Here is a 12,863-nt window from a genome sequence, read left to right on the forward strand (position 1 = left end):
ACATTACACAGTTTCAGACTCAACAGTAATAGGGTCTATATAACATCAGATACATTCTTTTTCTTTTGGCTCACTTAGAAGCTAAGTTTGGCTCTCTCCAGAAGTATCAAGATGAAAAATTGCTAAGGAAAACTAAGATGATTAGAGAGGCCACCTTGTCTTATTCATTCATCTCCTGTCTCTCCCCTTCCTTTTTGAAAAAATCATAATGAAGAGTTGAAGAATATCTTAATTTGATATGCTACTTATTAAAGTTATTTGCTATATTTTCTTAACCTTTACTAAGTTAAGTTTGGTTTTTAAGATCAAATAATTCTCAAGAGAAAAAGCATTTTTCATCATCGTTTTTTTTTTTTTTTTTGCGGTACGCGGGCTTCTCACTGTTGTGGCCTCTCCCGTTGCGGAGCACAGGCTCCCGGTCGCACAGGCTTAGCGGCCATGGCTCACGGGCCTAGCCGCTCCGCGGCATGTGGGATCTTTACGGACCGGGGCACAAACCCGTGTCCCCTGCATCGGCAGGCGGACTCTCAACCACTGCGCCACCAGGGAAGCCCTCATCATCGTATTTTTAAGTTCCTGATTTACATTCATTCAAGATCTTGATTTGTAGATAACTTAAAATTCATTCATAAACCAAGTTTCAGTAATTACGTATCTAAGGCTGTTATTTTTGAATTAACAAATGATACAGTTTCAGAATAATAATGCTAAACATCAGGCTAAATCAAAATATAAACAAATTTTTCCTTTAGCTGTTGATGACTATAAAATGAACTAAACATAAGCTTACAGACCTTTAGCTGTCCAACTTAAAGTCGGCACTAAACCACAAGCAATGAACTTCTAGCTAGCAGATCTAGCCTATCTCACCTATTAACAGGGATCCTAGTTGATTATAGTTGCAAAAAATTAAATGTCTAAATCTTTAATAACCTGAAAAAAAACTCCTCTGCCCTTCTCCCATTAAAGTAGATTTTTTTTCCCTCCATATAATTTGTAAGCTCCTTCATTCGACTCTGAGAAAGATGGCTTTTCCCTGAAATTGATGGAGAAACATCAAATCTACTCATATGTACTTCCAAAATGTGCTCAGGTATTAAAATTGCTTTAAAAATGTTCACAATATAGATTTAAATTATTTTTTTGCTTGTTGGAATGTTTAAATTTTAAGTTTCTCTGAAAAGCAGCTTTTTAACATTTAAACTGAAATACAATTTTTCCAGCAGATCAATAATCCTTTTTAAAAAGTAACCCTACCTTCAGGCTAAATGAAAATGAGCACTGATTATTGCATGAACATAGTACCTTTCTTCTCAAGAACTAAAAGTTATTTTTAATATTCTCTTACCTCTAATCAAAAAATGTTATTGGGAGGGGAGGGGAGGTTACGTGTTAGCTTAACATGGCTCTGAAGTAGGGCCATGTTATCCTGGTTTTACAGATGGAGAATCAAGCACAAAGACAGGTTACATGATTTGCCAAAGTCTCAATGGGACAGTCAGTAGTAACCACAGGATCATGTTAATTATGAACACCATGTTAACTGTAGAAATTTAATTAGTGAATTTTGTTTTGAAAAGGCCTTTCTAACCACATTAGGATTGGAGTACACAAAAAATACAAAACATTCTGTCAAAGGCAATATAATTTATTTGGATAAAGCCCTACAAAATCAGTCAACATCTTGATCAGCCTCTCAAAACAAAGTTCTTAATAAAATCCAAATCTGGATAATTTATTCATATGTCTGTCTTCCTCTCTATTTCCTAATTCCCAACACCCCTCATTCTTGGTAGGACCATTATTACATGAGATCCTATTCATTTCCAATACTCTCAACTCCTCCAGGCTAAGCCCTTCCCTTTTCTTATCCTCCTCCCCTTGACATACTCCTTTTCAATTGCCAATCCCAAAACCCTTACTCCTGTCTCTTTAAATTGCAGGGGCAGATGTCAATATTCATACTCCCACTCTTAAGCAGCTCATCCTACACACTTATAAAATACACTGGCGCTGGCTCAGGATTCCTCTCCACCTCAACTTCTGGTACCAACCCAGCAACTTGAACAGCCACAGTGGTGACCTTTTTAAATATCCTAACAGATCCTGGTTCCTCTACTTCTAACAACCTGTTTCTACTTTAATCTTCCCTCATATGTTATCACTCTGGAGTCTGTGTTCTTTGATCAAAATCTATCTTTCGATTTTCCCCACTTCCACTCTACATGCTCTTTAACTTTACCAAAACTTGTAGTCCCTCAAAACAGCTGTCACTTCTACTTGTCTACCTATCACTTCAAACTTAGTTCTTTTCTTCAAAATCCAGTCTGGCCATTAAATATATGAGATATAGTGTAGTATAAATACAGTGCAATTTGAATCTCAGTTCTAACACTTACTCCCTTGCGTGGCTGTGGGCAAGTTACTAAACCTCTCTTAAGTCTCAGTTATCTCATCGGTAAACTATGGATAACACTTAGCTCACGTGGTCATTAGAAGGATTAAATCTAGGACAGTATCTGACACAAGCAGTAAAACAGTTGCAAGACTCCTCTTTCCTGGGCCTTGCTCTCCCAATTACCCACCTTTCCTTAAATCTCTTTTTCTCTTCCTCTCCATTACTGACATCATCTCATCCAACAAATAATCTCAACTATTAACACTTCCCCCTAAATTTATGTAATCTTACTTTTTGCTGTCTCCACTTCATCACTTCCCATTTTGTCTTCAATACTTTCTCTCCTACCTCTCAAGACTTTTCTTTTGTTGTCTCTTCTCACTCTCCCTTAAAAACACTCCTGATTCTCCCTATTCATTTTTCCATTACTATTTAATACTCTCCTTGGTCAATTTTCCACTTCAACTACAGGCATACTTGGGAGGTATTGCAGGTTTGGTTTAGACCACTGAAATAACTTTTATGCTTATTTGGGTTTTTTTCCCATCTTCTTGGAATGCTCTTCCTCTTTCCATTTGCCCTCTTCTCTGGCTGACTCCTAAATGCCATCTCTTTTCTGAAGGCTTCCTTCACACAACTCCCACTCTGCCATCCACCAAAGGTAGAATTACTTTCTTCTTAATCCTTGAAGAACTTCATAAGCAGAGCACTCACCACACTTCAGAGGGATCTAGTTCCCTTGCTGGATAGTGAAAGCAGTTATCAGGTTTTACTTACCTTTGTATCTCCGGAGCTAAAGAAAAGTCAAGTGCCCAGTAGGCACTCAAATGTCACTGAACTGAAATTCTTGAAGAAAATCCAGAAAGACTAAGAAACCCATATACATAATTCAGCAACTAAAATTCTGAAATGTTTTTACATATTACTAAGGGGGCAAACCCAGAATTGATCCCTAATCCCAATCTCAAAATATCAATGTAATTCACAACACAACAGTAAAAAATGTTTGGTGATTTTATGCCAAAGTTAATCATTAACATTCTGATGTGGTAAAAGTTACAATAACTTTGAAAAAGCGGCATCAAAGTCACATTTCACTAAATTCCATCTAAATTTCGGTAATGCAACTACTGGATACCAACACATTAATACGGTGTATTTGTGAAAGTAATCTCTAACCAAGGGAATAGACAAACAAAATGTGTCTAATCATAAGAAACAGTACCATTATATACTGCCAGGAGAACAATTACATTCTGCATCCCAAGTCATAATGGCCTTTATCTAAACTATACTCCCTGTTTTACAGACAACATTTAGAAATAAAATGATAAAACTGATACTAGATTAAAATTTAATTTCCAATTAGTCTTAAATTTACCAAAGCTTATTCTTCGTACTCTAAATATACAAAGAAAACGCCTTCCAAGGTAATTTTAAAATTTCAGATACAAAGTAATTTATGTAGTCAATCCTGTATTTATGAGCTACATGAATGATTAAATGTGGACTTCAGAAGTACAAAGAAAATCACTTAGGATTCTTGAACTAAAAGCAACACTGAAAGTTGATCAAATCCAACACTCTCATTTTAAATCAGAAAAATTAAAAGTCTAAATCTTCTAGGAAGCAGAAAAATAATATAAATCCACATTTATGAACAATTATAAATCTATAAATTATGGACATTCACTTCCATATTATAAGCAGAGACTGAATGACAATCTGGCATTTAAGATTGTATCATTTCTCTTCCTTAATCTTCAACTGTGATAAACTACACTGATTTTCTCATGTTGACATTTTTGCAATCTCACGATAAACTCGGTTTTACTGTGAGGCTTTGTTTTTAGTTCACTGAATTGAGTTTAATTTGCTACTTTTTGAAAATTCTCAGCCAGTATCTCTTGATATTTCCTCTCCCCCATTACCTCTTCTTTTGCAACTGCAAGCTGTAACTTGGACTTGTTCATCTTATCGTCCATGTTTCTTAATCTTCCTATTTTATAATCTCTATCTTTGGGTTCAGTCTTTAGGGCCTCAGTCATAGCAGGAGACTTTAGCTTTTTGTGCCATGGACCTCTTCGGCAGTCTGGTGAAGCCAATGGCCCCCTTTCTCAGAATATTAAAGGCTTAAAACAAAATACATAAAATTACAAAAGAAATCAATTATATTGAAATAATTATCAAAATATTTTTAATTTTGGTGCTTGCTTTGGCAGCACATATACTAAAATATTAATTTTGATATAGTAATGTTTTTGTACTAACATATTAAAATACAAGCTCTAGCAATGGCTTAATAACTATAATAATTTCAAACTAGTGATGACCGTAAGTGCTATTTCAAGATATCTGTAACAACTGAACAGCAATTGTACTGTAAGAAAAAAAAAAAATCTGATTTCTATTGGTGTTATGGGTTGAATTGAATCTCTCCAAAAAAGATGTTGGGCCCTAACCCCCAGTACCACAGAATGTGACCTTATTTGGAAAGAGGGTCACTGCAGATGTAATTAGTTAAGAGAAGGTCATACTGGAGTTGAGTGTGCTCCTAATCCCATAGTGTCCTTATGAGAAGATGGGCATGACACACATGTGGTACTTTGTTACGGCAGCCCTAGGAAACTAATACAGTTGCTGTCACAAGTACCTCTGATGCTGCTATGCTTTGCTGGTATTTTCTTCAATTATGAAGGTAAACAAGTTTCAGTTAGAGATTAGTAAAAACACTCTGAATTCTAAGACTCTATGTCTAAATCAATTTAACACCTCAGTCTGAGATCCACTACTAGTGAACTATATTTTAGCAAAAATAATGAACTATGTTTAAACAAAAATACACCAATAGGTTTGTTTGTTTGTTTGTTTTCCATTTCAAACCATTCTGAGTGCCACAAAAACAACATCTTGGGGATTTGTAATAACTTTGGTACTGGACTCTAAAATGAGATGCAGCTATGACATACAACTTGAGATAAACAGCAAATTAAACTTAAATGTTAAAGAATGAAAAAATTCATTGTCTGAGTTAATTTGTTACACTGAATAAATGTGAAATTATCCTTTAGTATTAGATTAACATGATTTGTATGAATAACCAAATGAGAAGATTTACTTTTGACACTTCTAGGCCAGTAAGTAAAGCATGAGGGCTGGTATCTTGTTAATATATTCCTCTCAGAACTACTCAAGTTGATGTTTAAGCCCAATAGCCTTTTGTTTACTTATTCATCCAGAGACCATATTTATTTAAAAGAAAAAAAAAAAGAGCACTACAAAGTTCTCCATCTGTAATGTATATATATTATCAAAGACACATGGCTATTAAATTAAACTCAAAATGAGAAAGTCTTAAAAGATTATGAATGCACCACTGTTTCCAAATTTATCTTGTTTCTTCAAAATTCATGCTTCTACTTCATAATACTACAAGATCTCTACTGGAAGTCTTTCATTTGCTTAAATATGTCAAAATCAACAATCTAATAAAATTGACCAATTAACAAATATGTATGTTACAAGTCTAGTGACTTGCAATGTGTCTATCACTGTATTACTTTAGGGTAATTTAGCACAAGAAGGGCCCATAATGATGCTTAGTTCAAATTCCTTGATTTACAAGTGAGCAAACTGAGGGCCACAAAGGCTGTCACTTGCCCAGAATCATAGAATAAATTAGTGACAGTGAGGACAGAAATGCATCTCCCAATTCCAAGTCCAATGTTCTTTATATTATACCATACTGCATAAAAGTTGGTAAGAGCTAAATTATCTGCAGATGCCTTTTGTATGATCATTTTAATTCTGCTTATATTTAAAAACAGTCCAACTGCCCCAAAACAACCTAACAAGTTTTTTGAAAACTCAATTTTATTTTATTATCCATCACATTTTAAAAGTAGGAACATGATCTCACTTCCACCTTCAAAATTGGCAAAATTTTTTTCAAAGAGAACTGGACAGACATTTCAAGGCATAAGCACTCTCACACACTTTCTTTTCTAGAGGGCAATTTAGCAGAAAAAATAAAACAACTTAAAATTTGCATCTTTTACTCCACTGCTAGACTATTTCAAGGAAAAAGTAATAAATCTGGATGAAGACAGAACTCAAGATCAAATGCAGCATTGTTCAGAAATAAGAGATATAGTAGACTGATTAAAACTAATATATGTTATACAGTGAATATAATGTAGGCATTAAAAATTATGTTTCAGGAAATATTTAATGACACAGGAAAATGTTCACAATATATTAAGGTATGATAGTACCTACTATGCAATTCTACTCTGTTGAAGCTACATGTATATACATAAATTACATAATACATGTGTAAAGCATTTATCACATATTTTTATTCTTGGCACATAGTAAAAATCCAATAAATTAATATGATTCATCATCAACATCAGAGAAAAGGTAAAGTTTGATTATATATCAAATGTTAAGACTTATTAAATAAATAAAAATTTGTTTAATAAATAAATTATTACTTACTCACTTTAAAGACCATTTTGTACATTATTTGAAATGAACTATTACTCCTGCATGGAGGGATTTTTTTTTTTTAATGGCACTTTTAATGCAGTTCCAGTTCCTACTGAAGGTTAGAGAAGAAAAGCAGACTTTCACCAACCCTTCCCCAAGTTAGGCACTGCATAAGACAAAGTGTTATAGACTTATAATATGATCCTTCAGTAATTCTTGATTAATTACATACCCACAGTCAACCTCTGAGAACTATTTCTCTCTCTACACAGAACTCTAATTTCAAATAAGCATGTACTAGAGGATTTCAAAATGAGGCCTCTAAAGGCCTTACTGGATTTTACCACAATGGCTATCTAGAAAAGGTTAACAGTTTGCCAAGATATTGGTGATTTTCACTCTTTTTAGAAGTCGAAATCAGGTGGAAAAACATAAGAACAGTCTCTACTTTAAGTAAATACCTATTGATTGTGGATTTAAAAAAAGAGAGAAAAGCAAAAGGAAAAAATAAACATAAGGCCCAAATAAAATCCATATTACAGGGCAGTTTTAAACTATGCTAAGGCTTTAAGGGCACCTACAATAATATATCTCTTGTTTCTTCATAATATGTATGATTGTATATAATAAATTGCCATTTCAAAACATTACTATATATATGAAAGATGAAATATGTAAGTTATCGGGATAAAGTCTACATTCCGAAGAAGTTCACTCTTTGTGGTTTAGCTTTTACACAAACAACGCAGGCTATAATAAAACTGATTATCAGATGAACACATCACTTTCTAAAATAAAAAAAAATTTAAAGTAACACCTCCAAAAGTTTGTCCCCATGAAGAGTTAACAAAAAATTATACGCTAAAACATATTATTCTTGACCTACGAAAATTAACATAACAAAGCCCTTAGTAGGGAAAATTTTACTAATAAACCAGGATAAATTTGTGAAAACAGAATTCTAAAAGTCTGGGTGAGTGAGATAATTTCCAAATTGTCCCATACTAAATACATTAAAAAAAATTTTTTTAAAGGCAATCCTACCAGTAAATATTGCCCTTAGGTGTTTCAAATATCAAAATCTTTGGACTTAAACCACCGGGAATATTTATTCATTTTTAGTGTAAAAGTGGTATCATCCACTGATAATCACTACACCAAAAAACCTGTACTCTCAATTTGTCCATGACAAGTATTTGTAAAAGAGCTCACTTAAAAACTGTATTTCACAGGTGTTTCAATTCACATTCCCATATTAGCGTTTCTAATTAGCTGCACCCAAAAAGGAGGTATTCAATATTTTACTTTAAATATAGTAATTAGTCTTCTCCCATCTCCAAAACAGAACTTGACATTTTAATCCAGGCTACTTTCTTAAAAGAAGACGGCAGCAAAAATTATTGTCATTCTGTTCGGATTTTTAGCAGCTTTTCTCCTAACTAAGCGCTGAGATACTTCTTGATCTCTCTCAAAGTAGGTCTAATCTGCGGAAGGCAGTGAGACAGTGTACTGCACTGTGAATGGACAGCCAGGTATTTTATGAATGGAGGCGATCACGTGCTCCCAGCACCTCCCCGAACTGATATTTCCCACATAACTGTGTCAACATTCTGAGAACAGGGGTAGTTGTTTGTGTGGGCGTCTATTTTTGAATTTAACCTATAACTTAGAATTCTCCTTACTTTCTGAACTCAAAAATCTACATGAAGACAGACAGTTGAGCTTCGAATTTTTTTCTTGGGAAATCCTTTCAAGATGTCCAAGGTGATGGATGTTTAATTATTTTTTTATGAATGAAGAGTGTGCTATGCAAATGAGGGCGATTCACAAAAAGAGAGAGAACATGGCGGCCACTTCTGCTTCTAGACTGCACTGACACTGCAGCAATCCACCTTCTCCCACCCCCGCTCATCAGAAGAGTGTGTTGAGGGGTGGGGGGACGCTGCTTGGCATTTCTCAAGCTATTTTATGTTAAACAAGCCTAGGCCTTGGACTTTTAAGTTTTCTCAGAAAGGTCTGATTCGAGGAATGCACTTTACTTAAAGGAATGCGTCCTAGGACTAGTCCTAACTCACTTAACTATTTCCAACCCTCCGAAGATAAAACTTGAATTTAATTACAAGAAAACGGACACAAATATTCGCATGGAATTAAACCCCGTCTCAATAGGAAACTGTTGCCGCATCGTTATTCCTCCAGTCAGCTGTTATGTTAAAGCAAAATATTTAAAAGGCAAAGTATTTCGTTTGGAAAACATAAGGACAGCCCAAATAAACAAAAACTTAAGCCGGGACGCTCTACAAGTTAATGAATGAAGTCATCAACATGTTCAGCAATGTAAACAGTGTTAAATCAACGTAAACGGTGTGTTTCAATATAGCTGAAAGATAAAAATTAGCCTACAAAATTCTTTTATGCTCCTGATAAAGACAAATCCAGTATTCGCAAAGGCAAAATAGAATAGTTCAACATCTCCCACACTCCAGGTGTCCTTAATGCTATTAAATTATAAAAATGTTTCCCTCGCCCCATTTTTTACAAGAATCTTACAGGTCATAAGTTTTAAAAGGGCGGGGGGGAGGGGGAGGCTTAATCGGTATTTAAGAGCCACTGACTCATCGAATTAAGATTCAAGAGCAGTTTGCTGCAGGAGGTGCTCCCACACATTAGTTTCCAAGTGAAATAGCTATAAAGGAGTCTGGACGGATATTCAAGGTATGTTGACTGGTGTGCTAAAGTGAAAAAGGACAGGTCAGAGGTCTTCCAGGCACTGGGGTAATTTCTACCCCGACTCCATCCATCTACATTATTCCATCTCATGGACATACATTTGCCATTCCAGCCCAACTCCAGCCCAACATTCAATACCTTCTCCCAGAAGAAAGCAACTAAATACTGGGGGTGGGGGTGGGGGTGGGGGTCGGGGGTTGCTGCCATTAAATAAAATGGCTAAGGAAATCAAATGTTTTCTCCAGAACAGAATGCACTCAACTCTCCAGGACTGCAAGCACCCAAGTCTCCGAGGGGGTCTGGGGAGGTGCCGAGGAAGAATGGGGGGTGGGGGTGGGGGGGAAGTAATCTAGATTTGTGAGGTGCTTACTCGTTGTCAGAAGTCGCCGTCTCCTCGCTCATCTTTCCCTCACCGTGATCCGATCTGGAGATGGAGGAGCAACAGCAGGCGGAGGAGCAGCAGCAGCACCGAGGGGCAGGAGGCAGCGGCGGCCGGGGGGGCGCGGGGGCAGCGGCTCAGGGGCCTCACCATGGTGGATGCCTCACCCGGAACGGTGCCCCCCCAGCCGGGAACCCCGGCCACCCCCGCAGGGGGGTGGCGGCGACAGCCTCCGCCGTGGCGACCCCAGCCTCTTCCCCCACCTCAGCGCCCAACCAGAGATCCGATGAGGCCGGGGAGGATTGGGAGCGAAGGAAAAAAGGAAGGGGGCTGTGAAGGCAGACTGGAGAGCGGCTCCTCCGGCCACTGGGGTGGAGCGCGGCGGGGTCCGGCCAGGAAGGAGCGAGCGGGCGGGCGGGCGGAGAACCCGGGAGCAGAGGCGGCGCTTCCCTCAGGGATGCGGCGAGGAGGAAGCAGGGCTCCGCTCGGTGGGGGCCGGCGGGGGGGTGCCGAGCCCAGGCTCCGGGCGGCGGCGGCGCGGTCCTGCCGGAGCCCACCCCACCATCTCCCGCCTCGCCGCCGGCTGCCCGCTCAGCCCCCGGCGACGACCGGGCCGGTCCTTCGGGACTAGCAGAAGCGGGCGAGGGGCCTCACGGCGGCGGATTCCTCCAGACACGCTCCGGCCCGAACGACTCCAGAGGGGGGAGGAGGGGGCGGCGGGGCGCGTGTGAGGCAGGGGCGAGCGAACCAATCGTCCGCACCCGGGCCAGAGAAGAGAGGCGCGCCCGAGGGGCAGGGTCCCGAGAAGAGGCGGGAGAGCGACCGCGAGCCCCCCACCAGCCAGTGCCCACCAGCAGCTCGGCGGGCCAGCTCCTCACGCTCGCCAGAGGGGAGCCGCTAGGGGGGCGGCGGAAGCGCTCACGCCGCCCGCTCCTTCCGCCGCCGCCGCCGCTGCCCGAACCGGGGGGCGCCCGCGGGAGAAGGAGGCGAAGTAGTCCCTGGTGATTTCTCCGGGACGCCGGCTTCCCGGACGGCCAGAGCGGGTACGGGCTGGGCTTGCCGAGCGGGGTGCCCGGACTGAGAGGGCGTGTGGGTAGGAGGACTAAAAGCTTCGGCCTCCGGGCGAATCACTGCAACTCGAAGTCGTGTGCAGCATAGCAAGTTTCAGGAAAGTAGTTCCCTCCTCCCTTCATTTCCCAAATCGTTGTCGAGCCTCGGAGCGGGGAGAGGAGGAGGGAGGCGGAGGGATACGCAGGCACCGCGCTCATGTGCGTGCGCGCGCTCCAAACTCTTGGCACGCCGCGAAAGGGGGCGGGGGTGGGAGCTGCACGGGGAGCAGCTCGGAAGGTTGCATTGTTGCGGCGCGATGCTCCCCGTTACTCGCTTTGGAATATCCGGGTTGTTTGAACGGAGAGGCTAGAATGACAGTGTGCTCCAGGACGAAACTGGAGGCTGCTCTGTTCTGGCTGGGTGTGTGTGTGTGTGTGTGTGTTTTCCTTGCAAAGAATGGAACTGGCATGAGTTCATCTTTAGTTGGTGGGGGTTGGAGAGAGGGACTGTACAAAGAGAGCTCCGCCTGCTGTCCCTCTGGTTGCACTGCTGCAGTCTCCTAGCTGCGTGCACACGGAGAGAGAGAGAGAGAGAGAGAGAGAGAGAGAGAGTGTGTGTGTGTGTGTGTTGGAGAGCGAGAAAGAGTTTTAATACCTTGGATGATTACCGCGCAAGGGGTATGCTGTGCGGGGCATTCATCTCTGAAAGCTAGACTGGTTGTTAATGGAGAACGACTTCCATTGAGCCCTGGGTAGGCGTGTTACATGAATCTGGCGCAGCCAGAAGCACAGGAAATAACTCCCGCTGCGAGTGAGGTTGCATAACTATAGCGCAGAAGATGCCTCTGTGGCACGCACGAACTGCTCTAAACGGAGGCGGGATGATTATTCAATAGGCAGCTGCTGCGTTTGCATTGTTAGAGGACAATGTATGCATTCAGTTCAAAAGGTTTTTGTACAGAAACCTGCTGGGGTTGCAGGCCGGAGTCTAGGGTCTGCGGGACCAGAAGACACAGAGCTCCTGTCTCTGCAAATTCTATTATCTTATCTCTTCTCTACCTAGAAAGTCAGCCTATACATCATCAGGCCTGGCGGACTGAGTCCCAGGTTTCTGACGCATCTCCCGAGATATCAGTCTAGCTCTGTGTGCAGTGCTTTCTCTTCATTCTCAGGTTTGTGAGACCTGAGAATGAGGGTTCCTGCTCCTGCCACCTTGAGGGGTAGAACAATTCCTGAGGAAGAAGAAAGTGGGAGAACTCCCGAACAAGCCAGCACTCCTCTTTTGCCATCTCCAGAAAGTTTCAGGATTGCTGTTCTCGGGAGCTCTACACTTGCTTGTTAACAGTGTTTTGGACATAGTAGGTGTTTAATAAATGTTTGAGGAATAAGTAAAGGAATTTAGTCAGTCTGCCCAAAAATCCATCCCGTTGATTTGCGAGGTTTCTTTATGTAACTCTTGCTTCCTGTCTCACAGCAGAATTATCCTTTTTGAGAGCAAGGAAGGGGCAGTGTTGGTGAAAGGAAGAGGTAAGGGGATCCTCCATAGTCAGAGGTTACCTCTGTTACCTCTGAACCTGCGTTTTTGGTCTTGTTCCTGCAAAGATCTTGTAACTGGGAGTGTTGGTTCTACCCTGCTCTCCTTCCAGTACTCACCACTTTGCCTGCTCAGATTTGAATCAAGTTCCATCAGTTGTAATTTGTGTTCTAGACAATTTGTGTTCCAGGCAAGTTACTTAAACTCTGTGCCTGTGTAAATGGGGATAATAGTACCTAACTCCTAGAACTGCTGTACTGATTAATGAGGTGATAATATACA

At 40.6% G+C, this 12,863-nt stretch overlaps 1 protein-coding gene across 1 annotated transcript in view; it reads right to left on the reverse strand.

The window, feature by feature from the left end:
• SPRED1 (sprouty related EVH1 domain containing 1) overlaps positions 1-11,199 on the reverse strand; it is a gene marked incomplete at its 5' end in the record, with an annotated part of 122,679 nt that extends 111,480 nt beyond the window's left edge. Inside the window, one exon of the mRNA XM_081229625.1 lies at positions 9,990-11,199. Within this exon, the coding sequence (XP_081085751.1) occupies positions 9,990-10,021 (32 nt within the window). The remainder of the gene's footprint in view (positions 1-9,989) is intronic.
• Positions 11,200-12,863: the final 1,664 nt, after the last annotated feature.

The sequence above is a fragment of the Mesoplodon bidens genome (assembly GCF_964165515.1).
Source record: "Mesoplodon bidens genome assembly, chromosome: 3".
NCBI lineage: Eukaryota > Metazoa > Chordata > Mammalia > Artiodactyla > Ziphiidae > Mesoplodon > Mesoplodon bidens.